Source organism: Topomyia yanbarensis, chromosome 3 (genome assembly GCF_030247195.1).
Source record: "Topomyia yanbarensis strain Yona2022 chromosome 3, ASM3024719v1, whole genome shotgun sequence".
NCBI lineage: Eukaryota > Metazoa > Arthropoda > Insecta > Diptera > Culicidae > Topomyia > Topomyia yanbarensis.
The window spans coordinates 169,015,772-169,036,499 of NC_080672.1; the positions used below are offsets into that span (position 1 = coordinate 169,015,772).

A 20,728-nucleotide genomic window follows, 5' to 3' on the forward strand; every position below is an offset into this window, starting at 1 on the left:
TATGAACAAGCATAGGGGGATAGACCACTAGTGAAAAATTGTTCCCAAGCCTGAGGGGTAATCCACCAGCAAATGAGTGTTTGGGACCGTGAAAGGTGGAGCTAGTGTTCTGGGAAAATTTGCCGGATCGATATTTTTACGAAAATTCTCTCATAGTGTTATGTCTGTCTAGGGGCAGATCACTCTAAGAATGTATAACAAATTTGCATAAAATTAGAAAAAATGCATTTAATTTTTGTATCAGCTTTGCACTCCCTCGCAGAAAAGTTTGTTTAACAAACGTCCTACGCTGATCCACTTTGTTCGACGTTTTGTTAAATGTAGGGCTAGTTTTTCTGTAGGGTTTTGACGTCTTACACGCAACGCAAACAACATTGCACGCAACGCAAAAACATTGCACGCAATGCAAAATACATTATGAATTTCTATTTTGATGGAAATAAATGCATTTAATTTCGCTGATTTTTTAAAATGTCTCACAAGACTTAGTGATCTGCCCCTAGATGTCTGTTGTTATGAAATCAAGTGGTTTTTTGTTGTTCTCGATTCGATGTCAGTGTGACCCTTTGGTCGGTTCACAATCGAATTTGTCGGTCTAACGTCCACACCCCGCATTCGCTGAAAAAGACTATGCACATTTTGACAGATTCTTTTGGTTTGTTTGACATCGATCTTATGGGTTGCTTGTTGACGGATTGGTTCATTGAAGAGGACAGACAAGGAGTGGATTACCGAATCGAAATTTTTTATTAGCGTCGCAGTGCCAGAGAAAAGATGCAACCATGGATAAAAATGGACAGGAAGGTAAATATTTTCGTTGTTTTCTACGAGAAAACGGATAATTGTGACGATTCTCGGCATCGATGCAGTGAATGGTGATAATATAAACTCAAACAATGGATGATATTCGACTGAATAATCGCAGATGAAGTTGAGTGCGTGGGTGATCTAATTATGCATTCAAATGTTGGAAAAATTGAAGATTTGCTTTTTTTCGAATGATTTCTGTTTTCGTAATTTGTTAAAATGTAGAATCAATCGGCACGTTTCAACCTTGTTGATTATAAAAGAGTTTTCGGTGTGATTAGCTCAATTCGGAAGTGAATCGTCCATCAAGGGACAATTTATTCTGACAATGGCCGTCTGATGTTGCCTTAGGGAGTGTGTTTGTGTGCGTTGGCTGTAATATGTTTATGCTGTATGTTTTGGACTACGGCCAATGCGGCAGCGTCTTGTGCCGTGGCTGAGTCACCCAACAGTCCGCTTATATCCGATTAAGCTTATCCGTATTTTCGAGCAAATTGATTATATACAACCAAACAGTATTTATTGAGCGATTCAATCTAAATTCTAATGTTGGTTCTCTAATAAGTAAGAAAAAGGATTCGAATATACTCTTCTACGTCTGGCCTTGACATTTTGGCCTCAAGGCACTGCGTAGAGAAATTTTGTTTTTATTTTGCTGACTGGTACTAGATTTGAAATGAGCGAAAATAGAAAATAATCAATTAATCAATAGTTGAAGCCTTTGCAGTTTTTTCTTCGGGAAAGTAATATACAATGAGGTTAATCATTAGAAGTAAATATACCTAACTTCACAAAAGCAGTCCTTGCTTATGATAGATTTATCTACCACGGCAACCTAGTAACATTAGCAAGACAGGTTAGAAACTTATTTATATATTTTTTCAACATTTGAAACGATTTTTTGTAATTTTTATGACGGTGCTTAGTTTCAATTGTACCATATGCCCATACGTTTTAAACAGTGTTCTTTCATAGCATAAACAGTATTGATTCAATACATGACTCCGATCAAATTATCTTCATTTATTTATTTGTTTTAGGAAAAAGTGACTTATCATGTGCTAGCTGTTATAACTCAATAGCAAAAAACGATTATGTTTCGGCCCTTGGCCAGGAATGGCACAACGATTGTTTCAGGTGAGTGCAAAACAGGAAATGAAAAACAAATGGGATTAGTTTTTGCTCATTCGACATATTCTAATCGAATTAAGCCGTATGAACCAAATAGCTCGCGTTTATTTTTCGTTTTCGCGTCGGGCGTTTTCTTATCTGACAATTAATTCCCTCAGGTGCTCGGTGTGTGACATCCACCTTTCGAACTGGTACTTCGAAAAGGAAGGTCTTCTGTTCTGCAAAGATGATTATTGGGCTAAATATGGTGAATGTTGCCAGCAGTGTGCTCAGGTTAGTTCGAGGGTAAAATTGAATATATAACTAGTATCGAAAAATTATTTTCAGGTAATTTCCGGACCGGTTATGGTGGCTGGAGATCACAAATTTCATCCCGAATGTTTTTGTTGTGAGTCGTGCAAAATTTACATTGGTGATGGCGAAGCCTATGCGCTGGTGGAACGATCAAAGTTGTTTTGGTAAGTAATGACAAGCTAAGACAAACCCAAGATAATTATCCAACTTAGTTTTAATAGAGTAATAAAGACACCCTATATGTATTTTTTAACATTTCAGTGGACAATGTTACAAACGACAAATGCAGGATTCCGCGAAGGTTGTACATGAATGCACTGACAGCAGCGTGAGCCATGCTGCCGAAAGCACTCAGAAAAAGATACCCCACTCTATTCGTCTGGTGGAAATTCCTTGGGCAAACACTAAAAAGGATGGGATTCGACTGTCAGTAGACGAAAATCTGTACAGTGTTCCTGCCTACTCCAACACTGGATGTAAGGGAGTTCGAATATCAGAGTAAGTAAAAATATAGCGAATCAATTATTTTTAATATTTAAGTAACTAACCGCTATCTAACACTAACCCATTTGTAGGGTATTTTGCACCTTCTATGGGCAGATAGGAAAATACATTTTCTCATGTGTATCTTCTGTACTAGACGCTTGTTGTGGGGTGCTTCATTGTAGGTAAATGATCTTAACCGATTTTCTTAACCACGTCAATAGATTTTCTCAGCTAGTTGTTGAACCACCAGCAAATCCCGAACAATTTTTAAACTAGCTTCCTTTTCAATTTGGTCATTTTTTTTTCTTATACTTCAGAATTGATCTAACGTCTGATTTGATGTCCCTTCACATTGGTGATAAGATTCTGGAAGTCAATGGAACACCGGTACGAGATACACCGTTGGAAAATGTAGAGAAGTTGATTCAAAATTCGGGAAAAGTGCTCCAACTTACGATCGAACACGACCCAGAAGCCATAGGTCGTTGTCGGTTGAACAGAAAAAATATTGCGGAAGAAGATAGGCACTGTCAAGAGACGGATAACAATTATAACAGTGCTAGTAGCGGTGTGCTAAAGGAACGATCTCCTTCGCCGAATAAGTTTGACAAAGAACGTGTTTTCAAAAAAAAGGATGAAGGTTACATTAGCGGAACGTCACGGAAACTGCATAAACGACTGAAGGATGTCAATTGTAATAATGGTATGTTTGGAATACTATTTGTTGAGTGATTATAGATTTATTGGTTTTAATTTTCAGCATCCAATAATCTAAAGGAGAAAGAACGAAGCTCCAGTATGTCCAAACTTTTGGATGAGCATCACCCACACCACAGCGGAGATTTCTATGATCTATCACGTACGAAGTCTTTTAGAGTTGAGCAGAAGGCAGCACGTATTTTCCGTGCTTCGGATCTTGTTCAGGGAGAACTACTTGGAAAAGGGTTCTTTGGCCAAGTATTCAAGGTGACTCATCGCGTGACTCAGGAAGTGATGGTTCTCAAAGAACTCTATCGTGTCGATGAAGAAGCCCAGAAAAATTTCCTTAAAGAAGTCGCCGTGTTGCGGTCGCTCTCACATCATAATGTACTAAGATTCATCGGAGTTCTCTATAAAGACAAAAAATTACACTTGGTAACGGAGTATATTCCTGGTGGATCACTGAAAGAATTGATCCACGACTCCGGGCTGCCATTACCGTGGGAACAAAGAATATGTTTCGCACGGGACATTTCCTGCGGTATGAGTTACCTACATTCCATGAATATAATACACCGAGACCTGAATTCGCTCAACTGCCTAGTGCGTGAGGATAAGACAGTGATTGTAGCGGACTTCGGATTGGCACGGATTCTCAAACAACCCATTAGCACTGCTTTCGAAAAGTGTTCTCAACCAAATGGTACAATTGGAAGACGTGGAAGGCCACGGCGACAACGGTATACCGTTGTGGGTAATCCGTACTGGATGGCACCGGAAATGATGCGTGGCAACAAATACGACGAAAAGGTGGATATATTCTCTTTTGGCATCATGCTATGTGAGATCATCGGAAGAGTTCAAGCAGATCCCGATTATCTGCCGAGAACTTCCGACTTTGGATTGAACCAGACGGTGTTTAAAGAGAAGTTTTGTGGTCAATGTCCGGAGTCGTTTTATAAGATTGCGTTCTTATGTTGCGATCTGAATCCTGATAAACGGTAAGTTTTTTTTAAGTACTTTGCATAACTTCTTACGAGAAAGTGAAGTCCAGTCAAGGTAAAGTCACTTCCTAATTATCGAAAATCTCTTAGTTTGTCTTTCATTAAGTTTCAATTTATGGGTTCTCAGACTATTGTCAATGAAAACGATCGATGTAGGGTAATGAACCTATTTTTCGCCATGTTTCTATTACAGCGCTGCCCATTTGTAGCCGTTAATTAGAGTAGCGTTTGGCATCTTTGTTCAGCACCTTGGCTTAAATAGTAGTGGTATAATTCAGGCATTCGATTCGAGTATTTGTTGCTTTCAAAGAGAAGCATTAAACCATTTTCGGTTCTTTTTTGTTATTATATTCATATTCAAGAACGAAATACCGTGAGGTGAGCTTCAAATACAATTTTTATGCTTAGAGATTGGTAGTGCGAAGCTCCATGATTCTCGGGATCCCTAGAATCAAGCAGCCCAACGGCGCGTGCTTCCGGTAGCGGATAGAAACAAAGGGATACGAACGGCACATTGAATTATTTTACTTCCAATATTCAACTAGATCCAGACCGATGCAGTATTCTATGGTCATTGGTTTTTTGTATATAATTTAAACTAATTATTATCCCTCTCCTAGGAAGACGGGTTTGACGGTATCGCAAACATCTTCAAGCATATTTGCGCAGACACCTGCTTTAAGATGGTCATTGCATTACGCCTCGATAGTGGTGCATCGAGGAGACCGAGAGGGCTTATGGGCCTTTTTCATGTTTTGTGTTTTTTCATACTCTGCACCAGCCCAAACTAACAGTCAACTAAGAGCCTGTGCACACTGGCGTGGCCGATTGGCGGGTCGCCGTGGATTGACTTTTTCTGTAGGCTGTGTTTGCAGATGTTGTTCAACAGCTTAACGGCAGTCTTTGTGAGCACGGCTCGCAGTGGAAGTGTCGATTTATCGGTCGACCTCGTCAACGTGCACAGGCGCATTAAAAAATAACAGTTGAACCCTATTAGTTGTGTTGTGTTGTAATAATTGTAGTTTTTGGTACTAGTGTACAATTGTGTGCTAGTCGTGTGTCTATCTGTGTATGTGGGCGTCTGAGTATTTGTGCCATATGGACCAGGGAATGGATGCAGAACTGGCTTATATGATGGAATAGTGGGTGATCCTTCTTGGGATTCGTTGATCACTTTTTACTGGTGTTCAATTCGTGCACTTGATTCGATTCATTCGGATTGGATAAATGAAGGTACGATTAATTTACCGACGCACGTCAATCGTCCATTCCCGTCCAGCATAGCATGAAAAACTTCTAACGGAATGTAATTGTCATTAATTGGAAATATATAACATTTTCTGGCATTTAGACGATTCCAAGTAGTTTAATTACACGGTACATGTGTGTGGTTCAATTAATATTCAATAACAGTACTAACTCTAAGCTTTATTTCATTTTATTTTATTTATTTTCGGTCTCATGCGTCGTATTCCTCTGATGACTTCTCCGAGTTAATTCAACATAAAAGGGCAACATTGCTGTCAACAATGACTATTCGCTGCCATCAGACGTCGCCAGGTTTTAGAAAAATTGAGATGTACTTTCATACTTAATTGAATCAGATAAGTAGGAACGAACAACAAACTGCAAGTAGAATATTACGCATGTCTTATTTTAACATCATGCATATTTGTATTAACATATTATTTACAGAGTTTTAGGCATTTTTCAATGCACGGCTAGCGACCTCAAAAAATATAAGAAATCCGCTTCAAGATGTTGATTACAATACGCCTCGATAGTGGTGTATCGAGGAGGCCGGGAGGGCTGATATGAGCCTTTTTTCTGTTCTATACCTTTCCTCTATTTACCCTCTCATAGCCGACAAACAACCAGTAACAAATAGATAATTGAGAAAGGATGTGCTATGTGTGGTGGTGGGCTATTCACGTATTGGTAGAGTTTGAAGTACTAATGTATGTCTTTCATGTGATGATCATGAATTCAGCTATATCCTGTACCTATCTAATCTATTACGTCTCTCATATGTTGTCCTTTATTTCTTCTTTTCGAGTCCTATACTGCCATCCTACACCCGCCTTCAGCTGGGTCAGCAAAGATGGTGATAATGAACGTCTTAACACTCACACATTCTCAAACGCGGTCTCAAGCGGGAACCTACAAAAATGCCCTCGCGCACGCGATTACGAATCGATCACGTCCGGAAGTCTATCCTTGATCCTAGAAGCCTAGGTCCATGCCTTCAGCTGGACCAATTAAGAAAATACGCTCATACCTATTAGACAACACGTCTCATGGCGACATGACCGATATAAATGATCCCACTCTCTGCCAGAATTCTAACTGCGCACCGAAAATTTAATATCAGACTCACGGTTCGCGCGACCATTCAAGAACACACGTTATAAAATCACGTTAGCGCACAAACGTTAGAGCCCCTCGCGATTTTCCAAGCAACCTACGCCCACGAACTCGCAAACATGATTACACCCCGGTGATAAGGTGTAAATCTCAGCACTCATAAACTTACCAACGCAATCTCAAGCGTCAACCTACAAACTCCCGCGCTCGCGCCATCATGAATCGGGATCGTCCGGAAATCTCTATCCTTGGTGCCAACAATATAGGTCCTTGTTAATTATTAAAAAAAATAATAAAATTTAAAAATAACTCCCATATCCACTAGACAAAACGTTCCATGGCGACATGACCGGAAACTCTAGTGATATGGGGTAACTATCTCCCTGTCAGAATGTGATCCGTACACCGAAAACTAAAGATCAGAATGACGATCCGCGAATATATGAATGGCCGCAGGGTTTCAAAATCGAATTTATACACGCGAAGTCACATACACGCGAGCACACGCGACAAACACGTCAACATACGAACGCTTAAGCCCTTCGCGATCATCTACGTACACCTATGCCCGCGATCGCGTAAACTTGATAACACTCTGGCAATTGTGTAAACATTTTAGTACTTACGAAGTTACAAACGCGGTCTCAAACGCGAACCCGCAAACGCGCGCGATCATGAATCGGTCACGTTTGGAAATCTTTAGCCTTCATTCTAGCAATTTAGGTCCATACATTCAGTTGGACCAATAAAAAAAAATAAAGCTAATATCCACTAGACCACGCGTTCTACGGCGACATGATTGGGAACTCCAATGATATGGAAGAACCCACTTTCTTCTGGAATCTGAACCGTACACAAAAAAATTAAGTATCAGATTCACGGCCCGCGCGCGATCATTCTAGAACACACGCGAATGTGCGAAAGGCACACGGTTATGAAATAGAATTTATACACGCGAAGTTACATACACGTTAGCACACGCGACATACAAACGCACACGCGATCGAGCACGTTAACGTACAAATGTTCGAGCCCTTCGCGATGATACACGCGATCGGGAGTCCCTGCGCCCGCACATACCTGAACCGTACAATGAATATCACATTCAGAATCACGGCCCGCTACAATTGGCCTAATGCAGTGTTTTATTGGGCGACATTGCCTGTCTCGTCTGCAAATTGTAGTATGTGATTCTGACGGGGAGCCCTTCCGAGAACCTAGCTCTACAGCTCCAGTAGGACAACTCTCGAAAAAATAAATAATTTAAACTAATTATTATCATACATTTTGCACAAAGTATTAAATTCAAGTAGATTATCCAAATTATTGAGACCACATCCATTTAAATATTCAAATTTGCCTAGCTGTTTTGAAGAACCATCATCCACGCGGACCAGACCGTCAAATCAAGGAAGATTTGTTCCCAAAAATAAGCAATTACGTACTCTCGATTGGTGGATGAGAGTTGGAGATGCGAGCGAGTGCTGGTTTCTTGATCTTCTAGCTACATTATTACTAGTCATCAGTGGGTATGGACGCTTCCACTTTTGAACGGGAGAATCAAATGTTGGTTCAGAAAAGCGAGAGCCTATTTGATCTTGGGCACGGTGACCGATTCATGAGGGGAAGAAATTAACGGACTATCATCTATATCTCAACTATATCTTAGAAGAGATGATCAGACTTTTAGTGGGTCTTTATCTCTTAACTCACTCCAACTGTTGTCTTGGTTCCTAAAGATGGTAAGTAACTCTAATGGATCTAATTCGCCGCCTTCAGTAATAGGGATGACAATGTCGTCCCTATTACTGAAACCAGAGCTTCTTTTTTTTCTTCCCGGGACATCACCCAGGATAAGTCAGTTGCTTAGAAGTTCACATATGTCGTGTGAACTGTTTGGAATTTTTTGTGTCTAACTAGTGCTAACTTGGGTACTAGTTTAAATACATCGTCCAACTAGACACCCAGTTGGTGCTATTTACTGACAAGATGAATTCGAAACAAAAAATATCAAACTTAATTCAAATAGGAATAACTTAGTCCACAATAGGAATTCATTTCTATTGCAAATATCGATAAGAAATGGGTGGTTAGAATTGGAACAGGGTTGGGGTAATTCGGACCTTTCATGTACTTTTGCGCAGAACCGTTTATGCACAATACGGTACAAAATCGCAAAAAGCCGCCTTAGAAAAAAATGTGCGCAATTAATCAGGCTTTCAGGAAAAAATATTTATTTGTGAATCGGTTCACACGTTCCAGTTATATAGCTCATCAATTCTTACTAGGTGCGACATTGCCCAGTTTTCTTACAAAGAGTATGCTGTCCACGTTTCCATAAATTACCTCAAAGAGCCTACATTTATTTTAATATTTTAATTCATTTTGCATCATTGTTTTTCGCAATAATATGTAAAAGTAACAACTATTGTATAAGTATAAACGTTGGAGGTATCAAATGATCTACTTATTATCTGAAACTTCGATCCGATCACCGTTAGACATGTTTGCCGACTATTGACCAATCATACCACATTTATTTCTTTTGCAGGCCTCCTTTTGATTTGTTGGTAGTCTGGTTTGAGTGTATGGCACAGCATGCTGCCGTTGGGAAACCTCTTCCATCGATTATTGTACACGAAATAGAACATTTTAAGGGCCAGAAAAGCAATGACTCGAGCAAGTGTACGACACCGGATGGCCATGCCACTCCTCCCCCGTCGGGGGTTAAACAGTCGCTGAGCCGCAAGCGTATAAGCGAGGAAAACGTACAAGAAAGTGTGAATAGTGAAAAGACAGTGAAACCGGCCCAGGGGATTGATGTGGTGGATTGTCCGAGAGGCACGGTTGTTTCGGCAGCGAAAGACAAACTGGAAAGTAATAACATTACCAATAGCAGTAGTAACAGCAATAGCGTTAATGTAAGTGGTTTCATAATTGGAGGGACTGAAATACCCAAATCACCCCATCTGGGTAAGGATTTTTCGCCAAACGGCGATCGTATTAGGGATAGTATAAGGGCAAAACGCCGACAGCGGATGATACTTAGCAGAGAAAATCAGCGCAAGTCGTTGGATTCTAGCAGTTTGGGGCTAAAATTTAGCAGCCTTGATGTGGTGGTCAATGCTGATAGCAGTATTTCAGAGCCTACTAGTTTGATACTGGTCGATACGAATTCGTCCAAACACCCTCCATCAACGGAAGATGTATTGAACTCTGTCCGCGATACACTGGAGAAGAATCCTACCTTAGCGAGACGAAGAGAAGGCTCTCCGAAAGCGAAGCGTTACGGTGAAAAAGGGTTTATCATCCATTTGAACAATGGTAGTCTTACGTTAAATAATGTGAAAGATTTGGAAGGTTGCTCAGATTTTGATTCGAGTTGTGACACGAGTTTAAATTATATTGATTTGAATGGTAGTGGCCTAAATAGTAGTTTGGGACAAAATTTGGAAGATGAAAGCTGCTTCAGGGCAAACGATATTAGGGATATTTGGTCGGTTCCTGTATTAGGAGAAGGTAAAGATAAAGCGGAAGGCCTAACACAGTCTACCAGAACATCACAAACAACGACCAAAAGTGCGCTTGATGATCTTAGAATTCAATTGAGCTTGTGCCGTAAAAATGAGGCGAAACAGCAATCGGAAAAGGAAAATGTTAAAACAGAAGTTCAAAGTAACAATAAAGAACCTAAAGGGAGTCGAGTTTTCAACAAAATTAACCCATTAGCTACCATTTTGGGAGGAAAGAACAGTTCGCCGGAGAAGGAGCGTCCCAAGAGCCCAATTAAAACTAACAGATACACATCGAAGTTATTTCGTGTCAGTGACACCCCAATCTTCGAACGTCGAAATGTTAGTTCTCCGATTCCTTCTCCACTAAAGCGGAGTGATTCAGGCGATCAGATTAAACCACCAAAATCTTTAAATTCGGAGAAATCAATGTTTGCATCGAAGCAGAAGGTTTCACCCACCTCTGAGTTAAAAGCTCAGTCAAGTTTTGGTGAAACTCGTAATCGCTCTTCTACGAGCAACAGCTATGCCATAAGTAAGCTCAAAGCATCCAAGAATATATTCTCGGATAAAAATCTTCCTCAAGTGTTTGTTTATAAAACCAAAAAGACACCAAGCACTGCAACAGAAGTTGTTGCACCGGATGCCATATGTACAAGTAGTTCTAGTATTTCTAGTAGTAAGACAAAGTCGTTAGCATTAGTCGAAAGCCCGCCCACAAGTAGAAAGCCGCCGATCAGCGGTGGTGTAGCTAGCACTAATAGTTGTAGTATACTTAGTCTAAGTAAGCGCCGTACTTTCAAACCGGCGGAAAATACGTCCAGATATTCCAGACCCCAGCAATCCATACAGCAAGCGGGATGTCTGGAAAAGTCGGTTGAAAAATATGTTGCATTACCGTCTTCTCTCAGCGGTAGTGCTAGTAATTCTCGAACGGAATCTCCTTCACCAACTAGCGGGTCGAATGATTCTAGCAGCCGACCACGATCTGCTAATCGGGCAGCTGTACTTTCGCCCGAAAGTGTTCGCAGATTGAATGCTAGGCTATTGGAATCCCGCAAACCTTTAAGTAATGGGACTGTAGCTGGCCATTCTTCAACGAAGGGTGGTGGAACATCGACAGGAAAATTAGGTCATTCATCAAAATCAGTTGGCCAACAAGAGAAAAGTAGTCGCCCGGGGGTGAAGAATAAACGGGGAGATGTAAAAACGGTGGCTATTTAAGAATTTGTGCAATTATGTCACAGCACCTTGCGGTTGTAGTAATGGTCGTGGTAACTTATTGATAATTACCATCAATTATTTCGTTAGTTTAATACGGCATTTGTACAAAACGAAGTGGGATAATACTAGACATGGAATTTCTTCGTGTTGGACGGTACTTTAACATAGTATTCTCTTTTATCATGTATTTTGAGTGTCTAGTTGTTCGCTCGTATGCAATGAACTCAATGGAACACTTAACAAGGAAACCAGGTAGAGATTTACGGAATAGTACTATCAAATTTAAGATCTACAACTCATCCTAAGTATCTAAGGTTTCCTAAGTGTTCAATACCCCAATTTCTTCCAAAATTTAACAATACATCTCTGCAAAAGACTTGCTCAAGAATGTTTCTGACCGATCCCGCTTTGTAGGGTACAATAAATATACTTTTGGCAAGTGTTGCCAACGACTAGTGCACGAGACATGCGTTTACGCTTACCCTGTATTCTCTTTTTGGGATGAAAGGGGCTTAGATTTGAGCTTTGGAAAAGGCCCATGTAGCTAAAACTCAACGTTACGAATTGCCATATGAGACGTACATTGCTTTTCACACAACAAATTGAATCACTGTTGACAGTAACGCAAAATAATCATTCATCCCTATGCCTTTGCGTAGCTATCTGACAGAGGGTATCCACTCCAGAGGGTAGCCATTCATCTCAACCCAATTTTTGGGGCGGAACAGGATTATTTTCTCGAACATCTTACGGATACAGGACAGCATGCGAGCGATATGTGTTGTGATCGGAGGCCGATTTTCCTGGTTTTTATATGACGATGACACTCATTTGTTTCCAATCGTGTGGGACAATCATAACCTCAAGAAACTATTTAAATGTATTCCACATGCGTCTTTTGGCTTTCTGGCAGAAGGATTCGAAAATGATTCTACCCAGCATCGGAGTTTTATTGCTACATTAAAAGAGAACTGGCGGGAAGTCCACCATCGAAAACGATGTTTCGTTCGCGGTATTAGCGCCAGTTTCATGGCTTCCATCAAACACTTCGTTTTCATCCCTAACGTCGCTTACTGTAGTTAAAAATGATTTCGTGACGACCTGACATCATTCTCGAAATGGAACAATTGAATTCTACGAGAACGGGTTATACTTGCGATTACTACTAAATGCTTACAATCCAGTATTTTCACCGTCTGATGTAAGTATTCTTTAAACCATCGAATCTCATATTCCAGTAGATAGGCGCACATTAAACTCTTGGTGCTGATTACGCCTTCAATGTCATCTTTTCAAGCGGGTATGTAGATAAAATCCAGCATTAAGCGCCCGCGACCCACATTTGTTCGAATAGACCTTCGCTATTTCGGTCACAACCAAGAAGCAGCTCTTTGAAACCCCTAATACTTTTAAAGAGACCGGTCGCACGTTCTGGATATCGTTTGCCAACGATGCACCGATCAAGCCTATATTACTGTCTGTAATTTATATCTGTGCAATGAGGAAAATAGAGCACAGCGCGAGATCGAAGTAGTGTCTGTTATCATGTACCGCGCAAAAAGAAAAAAAACGCCCGGGCGTTCTGAGAGTACGGGAACGAATGATTCTGTACTTCTATCACAGACTAACAGACATACCACTATGAAGAAATTCCTTCGAAAAATATCGATCCGCCAATTTCACTAAAACACTAGCTCCACCTTTCATACACGGTCTCAACCACTCATTTGCAAAAGGGTTATCCCTCAGTCTCGGGAACAATTTTTCACTAACTTCACCCAACTAAAAATATATTTAAAATGACCGTTAAAGCGGGCGAAGAATTGTTTTCGAGTGTTATGTCTGTTAATCTGTGCTTCTATCTCTCGTTTCGAAGTGTGATATTTTGAGGATTGGCACTAGTAGCATATCGGTTGAAACCATGTCTGATCATCGGAGATTGGAAATGCTACTTCTTGGCTCTTAATTTTTATATTAACGATCAGTCCTGCATCACCACAATCGACATTCTCGGTCTGATAAAAGAAAGATTCAATATTGAGAACTTGTTAGGTGGTTCTTGTGCTTATGCACTTGAAGTTTGTATCTGATTTTTTCATTCTAGTATAATTAAAGCGTGTTACACGAAGCGTGTTCTACCCTTGTGACATTTATTTTTGGTCGCACATTTGTTTCTGGTTTGGGTTCTTTTCTATTTGGCCTGCATTTTCATCTGACTTTTTTCTGTTCTAATTCCCAACTACTGTCTAAATTAATGAACTGAAAGCGGTTGGGCATGGGCCTTATTCAGTTTAAGGATTAAGCAAAAATGGCGTAGTCAATAGTTCAGGTACACTTCGAAAAAGCTATATCCCAAAGTAATCGGTAATCGCTAGACTTACAAGAACACCTCAATATTTTCATTCTCTCTATGGGTTGCACTTGAGTGGTGTTTTATGATGATCTTAATCTCTGGTATGTGCATAAGAAAACTGCAAATATTGTAAGGTGCTGTGACTTAAACAAAATTTACGTCTGATCGTTATTTAGTAATGAACGCATTGGTCGTAACGTTCAGTACACAAACAATAACAGAATTGTTAACCGTGAAAATGACAGCCTCCAATTGCAAATTGACAACAGCTTGCTCATAATAGGTAGCTAACAAACTACAATTATTCCTTAAAAGCCAGCGGAATCCAAAAAAGATATAGGTAGTAACCATAATGCCGAATATCTGAATGTTAAAATATGGATTTTCCGATTTTCTTTAACCGAATCAAAGTAAGTCGAGATGTTTTCCTGCAGAACATGGCCAGAAATTTTTAATCTGGATAACATTTTCAATAGGACGTAGATACTATAGGGAGTTTATGGGTCTTCTTTCTCTTTCGATTATCAGGGCGCTAATATAGTTTTACCCCATTTGCAGTACAAATCGAAAGACGACTATTTTGACTAGCGTATTATGAGTTCTGGGGTACACGTTAAGTGACCTAATTGTTAACGGAACAGAAAGTATGCTAATCACTTCCTACTGAAAATTTTGTCCAGAAATATAAGGACTTCAATACTTTGTTTTCATATTATGCTTTGGGTCATCAAATTTATAAGTTGATGTTTGTTAATCGTATGGAGGTAGCAAAACAGATAATGCTTTCAGAATTTCTATTTTTATCTTTGAAGATTGACCTTGCGATTTATACGAAATTCATGAATCCTTTCATTTCATTCAGTATATTGATTATACTACAAAGCACACGACATATACGTGTTTCATGAATTGTAAGATTTTCCAGTGTACGTATTTGAACTCTACCAACGCCATGTTATCGGATTCCTTGTTCGCTAAATCGCTCAGTGAAACCAAGTAGTGGAATTGTAATCTTCCATAATTAGAAACCTATATTTTTGTGACGTAAATCTAATGGGATTACTTAAAGTAATTTACGCCAAACCTAGAGATTTCATCCCAGAGGTGCTGAAGTTTGGCATTTTTTTTATCAAAGCTCAATTGTTATCGTCGGTTTGATGTCTGTTGCCATATACGTAATTCAACAAACTCTAGCAAATTTGATCTGGAAATTGAAGAAGGTCGGTAAAATACGAACAGAAAAAAATGTTAACTCACCATGTTACTCTCGCAAACTTGAATCTCTAAGCGTTATTTATAAGCACCGAATTAAGATTTGTAAATGGCACGTATAGCTCTAACTGCACGTTTCTTTATACCTTTGTCTCTTTCCCTTACTGCATACAAGTGAAATTACGTGGAACAACCACTTTTAAATAAAATCTTTTCAAAACACTATTTACCTATGTTCAAGAGACCTTTTAACGTAAAGACTCGATTCCAAATTTTGATTGTACTAATTATATTTTACATATAAATTTATTTGTCAATTTACTGATGTAGACAAGTTACTAACCAGACTGTGATATCATACAGAAGTGTAATGTTTCGAAACAACATAATAATAATTGCTGTAGCGAGTGGGTAAGTGATTTAACCGAAACATAAAGACACAAACAGTGAGCGATTTTTGCTATTCGTTATCCTGGGCACGAGTGGCAACGTCGGGGGGCTTGGAAAACACGGTTGTGATACTGTTTTTTTCTTCCAACTGCATCCGCTTTATCATGCAAGCAAATGTATCGTATTGGAACGGATGACGGAAGGGAAAAGTCGCGCATTCGAATGAATTATATTACAACAATCAACTGTATGTAATTGTAATTAATTTTGTAGATAGGAAAACTCGTATTGTGTAAATTGAATTAAAACGTGACTGTGTAATTTGAAGGACAGAAAAAAATGTACTGGAAAGCCATAAAACATGTATTTGCAAAACAAATGCTGAAATTGGAGCAAGCGGATGTATACAAATTTTTAAATCGTAAATTGTACTCAAAGAGGAACCGGATGGAAAGAGATTGTATTTTTTTTTATTTTTATTTAGCCATGGTTATTCGGTTACGATGTGATTGTCGCTTTGTTTTTTACCGCTCAATAAATTATGGATGTAAAAATTTAACAGGAAGATGCATGTTTTGTACGGCGAATATTACATTCCGCAACAGAAGCAAACTGAAACATGAAATGTGTAAAGCAATAATAATTATTTACACAACTTTAAATAACGTAGACCTTTAAGTTTCAATGTATAATTTATTACTACTGTTTCAGATTCCATGGATGTTTATTTGATATATTTTGTACTGCAAGCCACACATTGAAATAAAACTCTTTAACAAATAGTGCCATTGTATTCCATGAAATTGAAAGAAAATAATCATGACTGTTAAAGCTTTGGATGGGACAAGATGAGCACTCGAAACCCATATATTTTTATTCGTGGAAGGAGAAATAAAGCTTACAATAAACTACAATAACAGCTTCTTGTTTCTTGGCTTTGGGTTATAATATAGGTAAGATTCGATTATCCGAGGACTCGATCTCGTAACGTTCATAAAAGGTAATAAAATCTCACCCCGGATTATTGAATCAAATCTTTTCTATGTTATTTAATTAATTTTTTAATGTTTTACGAAGAAATTAAATACAAAATGTGCGGGGTAAGTTTAATATTCCGAACATATTGAAATCGCTTTCTCTGAAAGGTTTGTGCAGCATCCTCAGCGGTTTTATTGTCTTAAAAAAATTTCTCCGAAGTGCTAAACATTTGTTTGTGATGCGGTGAGAAGTTTAGAAGTGAATATTTAACTATTTGTAACCCAAAGTGTGTGCGACTATATCGATTAGTTTAACGAACATGACTCTTTAAGATTTACAATAAGAGCAGAAATCAGTGGCGTAGTAGCGGAAGGGGAGGGGGGAGGTCGAACCCCCCCCCCCCTCCCGAAATATTTTGAAGAAATTTGAAAAAATTAAATATGTTCAACAAAAATATACCTAATATTTTAAATGGAATTCTCAAAGTTTCATTTGCAAAAGTTATCTTGTGAAAATATTTCCTTGTAGAGAAAATTGGCGGCACAACCCGACATCTACCTGTCGGCTCGTTGTGGAGGCTAGCTCAACCGCCGAGAACTACAACGAATAAATCGGGAGGAGCTAAATGGATCCTGGTATCGTGACAAAACTGGGAGCTTATTGGTTCACGAAACGGATATCGGTACCGAGAGAAATTTCGCCACATTCTGCAGTCTATGACTGACGGCGAACATGGACTGGAGAGTGTGCGAGAAGCATTCCCATAGCGACCACCAGGCGATTCGCTACCGCAACGTCCAATTAAACCCTGCTGCAGTACGGAGAAGGACGACCGACAAGCTAAAGTGGAAGATGAAAGTCTTTAACAAAAACTTCTTTGTTGAGTCACTTTGGCGAACAGCGGAATCAAGTACGTTGATGCGGCTGATCTTACAGGAATGATTGTTACGGCTTGTGACGTTACAATGCCACGAAAACTGGAGCCATGCAGTAGACGGCATGCAGCTTACTGGTTAAATGAGTAACTCAGTACGCTACACGCTGCTTGTCTTAGAGCCAGAAGGCGGGCTCAGAGCGCAAGATCGGAGAGTGAGAGAGGAACGCAAGCGGCGTTTCGAGAAGCTAGGGACTCTTTAAAACGGGAGATTAAGCTTAGCAAGCCAATAGCCATAAGTAGCTGTGCTGAGAAATAGACGCCAATCCCAGGGGGAAACGTACTGAGTCGCCATGACGAAGATGAGGGCCCGTCGACACCAGCTGAAATATGCCCGGGTAAGCTAAAGATAATCGTTGAGGGTCTCTTCCCGAAGCACGATTCAACTACCTGGCCACTGACACCGTACGGCGAAGAAGAAGGAGGTAACACAGCCGAGTGGCAAACGACTAACGACGAGCTCAAAGAAGCATCGATGTGACAAAAACCAAAGAAAACCCCCGTTCCGGATGGAATACCAACCGTGGCGCTGAAAGCTGCGATCCTGGCATATCCGGACATGTTCAGGATGCTACTGCTGAAGTCTTTAGATGATGGCAATTTCCCTGCAATGAGGAAGGTACAGAAGCTGATGTTGCTGCCAATGTCAGGGGAGTACCCGGGCCATCCAGCCTCGTATAGACCAATGCCGCAGCACTGCACAGAAGAATGAGCCAGATCCTGAAGAGCTACCTCCCGAGTAGACCACTGCTGTACCAGACGAACAAAGGGCAGAAGACAATGCGAGTCGCAGCGGGCGTTCCTGAGGGGTCCATTCTCTGTCCAACTCAACGAGATGTACGATGGGGTCTTAAGACTGCGGTTGCCCGGAAAAGCGGAAATCGTGTGTTTCGTGGACGACGTGTCACTAACGGTAATGAGTGAGACACTTGAAGAAATGGAGGTGTCGGTGACGGAGACAATAGATGCGATCGAGAGCTGGATGGACGGGGTCATGCTGCAAATAGCGCACCACAAGACGGATGTGTTGTTGGTCAGCAACTGCAAAGCGGTTCAGAAGATACAGATCACCGTCGAAGGGCATGTGATTGCATCGAAGCGTGTACTGCAGCAATTGGGAGTGATAATCGATGACTGGTTGAGCTTTAACAACCACGTTGATTACACCTACGAAATGTTGGCCTATTATCTAGTGTTTCGTCATCGATACTGAGATATGGGGCTCCTGCCTGGGGTGCGGCGCTGAAACCAAGTGGAACCGCGAAAAGCTGAACAGGATGTTCCGGCTGGTGGTCGTACGAGTTGCGGTTGCGTACCGGAGGCAGTATACGTTATCGCCAAGATGATCCCCATTTGCATGGCCCTGGCGGAGGATATCAAGTGCTCCACTCCATGAAACGTCAAAAACGTGGGGAAGATGATGAGAGTCGATTCGATGGTGGCAGCTGGAATGGGACAATACGGAGAAATGAAAGTGGACCTACTGGCTCATCCAAACCTGTCGACGTGGGTCAATAGAAAGCACGGAGAGATTACCTTCCACCTGAAACAGCTCCTATCGAGCCACGGCTGCTTCAGGAAATATTTTCCTCGATTCGGGTACACAACGTCACCACTGTGCCCGGAGTGTGAGAATGTCGAGGAGACACCCGCGCATGTGGTCTTTTAATGTCTGAGGTTTGAAGTGACGTGCAGGGAGCTACTTAAAGCGGGAGGACCGGACATCAACCCGGATAATGTAGCCTACAGAATGACAAGCGAAGTAAACAGGTGGAACGCTGTAAACAGAGTTATGTAGATCATGACCGTCTTATAGCGGAAACGGCATGATGAACATCGAGCAACGTTTTCGGGAGAGCAATCACCGCCACGGAACTCTCCGCAGGAATAAGCTAGATCCACCGCCGAGGACTAGTTGAGTAGACTGCAACAGAGCACCGAGTATGAATCGTCGAAACGCCAACGAACCGGACGTCACGCTCCATCCGGAATCGCCAGACCGACCACGGCACCCCACCGGTTGTTCCGATAGAAAAATATCGAAAACCAAAGAAGAATCGATATTGGGAGAACTTTTTTCGCCAGGGAACTCTCCATCAACGTAAGCTAGATTTACCACTGGGGACTAGACTGAGTAGACCGCGACGAGACACTACCAGTCGCGGGCCTTCCCCTGCTTCACCGTAATCGCCAAACTGACCTCGGCATCTAGCAGATTGGCTAGGTTTCGGGAGAACTTCTCTCGCCGGGGAACTCTGTTGGAGTATGTCAGGTCCATCGTCGGAGACTAGACCGAGCAGTTCGCGAACATATAGTTGAATGGCTCATCAAGGAAGTAGTTCTAAATGGCCCAAGAAAAGAACTAAAGGGTTTAAAGGAGTTGCGGCGCTAAACTACACCGGTCACGGAGCCAAAGGACTCAAGAAGTTGTGGTACTGAAACCAAATAAGAATCGGTATCGGTAGAACTTCTTTCGCCAGGGACTCTGCGTCAGCGTACAGTCAGATTCGCCGCCGGGAACTAGACTGCGTAGACTGCAACGAGACACCATCAGTCGCGCCGGGCTCCAGAAAACCGGACGCCCTACTCTACTGGAATCGCCGAACTGACCTCGGCACCTGACTGGTTGGCTTACTTTCGAACATCTCTCACCGGGAAACTCTTCGTCGGACTAGACTAGATCCATCATCAGGGACTAGACCGAGTAGTTCACGAACCAGTCGGAAGCTCAACGAGAAAGTGGTATTAAATGGAACAAGGGAACTGAAGGGCTCAGTAAATTAAACAGTCTGAAGTTGTCCGCCCAGACTGTCCTCGTAGGGGAAGAGCACTAATTCTAGACCCACAGGTAAGTTTCCTACTACTATACCGAAATCGCCACGTTGTGTGGATGGTCGAAAACTAGTAGTGTGTCGACGATGGGTGCTGTAATCCTACTGATAGAACTAGTTGGATAGGAGTGTGTGCTGTGCATGAAAAAAATCTTCACGAAGTAATGCCGTAAGGTAATGCCGCACAGTGGCCGGTTTTCGAATAAAAGTCGGACGAAACCAAAAATGTTGCGCAATCAGGTTGAAAATTACATATTAAGGTAATTTTGAGGCGCTGAGCTCATTTTTAATGTCAAAAGTTATAAAAGATGAAATAAATTTTCCCATACAGTGCTATCAAACCTTTCTTATAAGTATAATATCATTTTTATGGAAAACCTTTTTTTACTGATTAGATATAACTGAAATTAGATATAGCAACATAATAATTGGATAAAACTTCTTTCAATCTCTACAAAAAGTGTTTGTTTACGTTTTATTTAGTTGTTATTTTGCACTAATCACCATGC

At 40.9% G+C, this 20,728-nt stretch overlaps 1 protein-coding gene across 2 annotated transcripts; it reads left to right on the forward strand.

Annotated features, from left to right (window-relative positions):
• The first annotated feature begins 668 nt into the window (after positions 1–668).
• LOC131686755 (LIM domain kinase 1) lies at positions 669–16,239 on the forward strand. Of its 2 annotated transcripts, XM_058970712.1 has the most exons (9): positions 669–804; positions 1,848–1,944; positions 2,097–2,211; positions 2,266–2,396; positions 2,494–2,730; positions 2,808–2,900; positions 3,036–3,421; positions 3,479–4,418; positions 9,337–16,239. In XM_058970712.1, exons 1-9 carry the CDS (start codon positions 783–785, stop codon positions 11,519–11,521), a joined length of 4,206 nt encoding a protein of 1,401 aa, XP_058826695.1. In that variant the 5' UTR covers positions 669–782; the 3' UTR covers positions 11,522–16,239. The 2 variants fall into 2 exon arrangements, with proteins under 2 accessions (XP_058826695.1, XP_058826696.1); XM_058970713.1 differs by lacking the exon at positions 2,808–2,900.
• The last annotated feature ends 4,489 nt before the right edge of the window (positions 16,240–20,728 follow it).

Excerpts from the sequence above, each read along its gene's own strand:
- LOC131686755 (XM_058970712.1), top strand. The coding sequence starts at position 783 with ATGGATAAAAATGGACAGGAAG. Across the intron at positions 1,945-2,096 it reads TGGCACAACGATTGTTTCAG|GTGCTCGGTGTGTGACATCC; the intron begins GTGAGTGCAAAA and ends TAATTCCCTCAG. Across the intron at positions 2,212-2,265 it reads GTTGCCAGCAGTGTGCTCAG|GTAATTTCCGGACCGGTTAT; the intron begins GTTAGTTCGAGG and ends AATTATTTTCAG.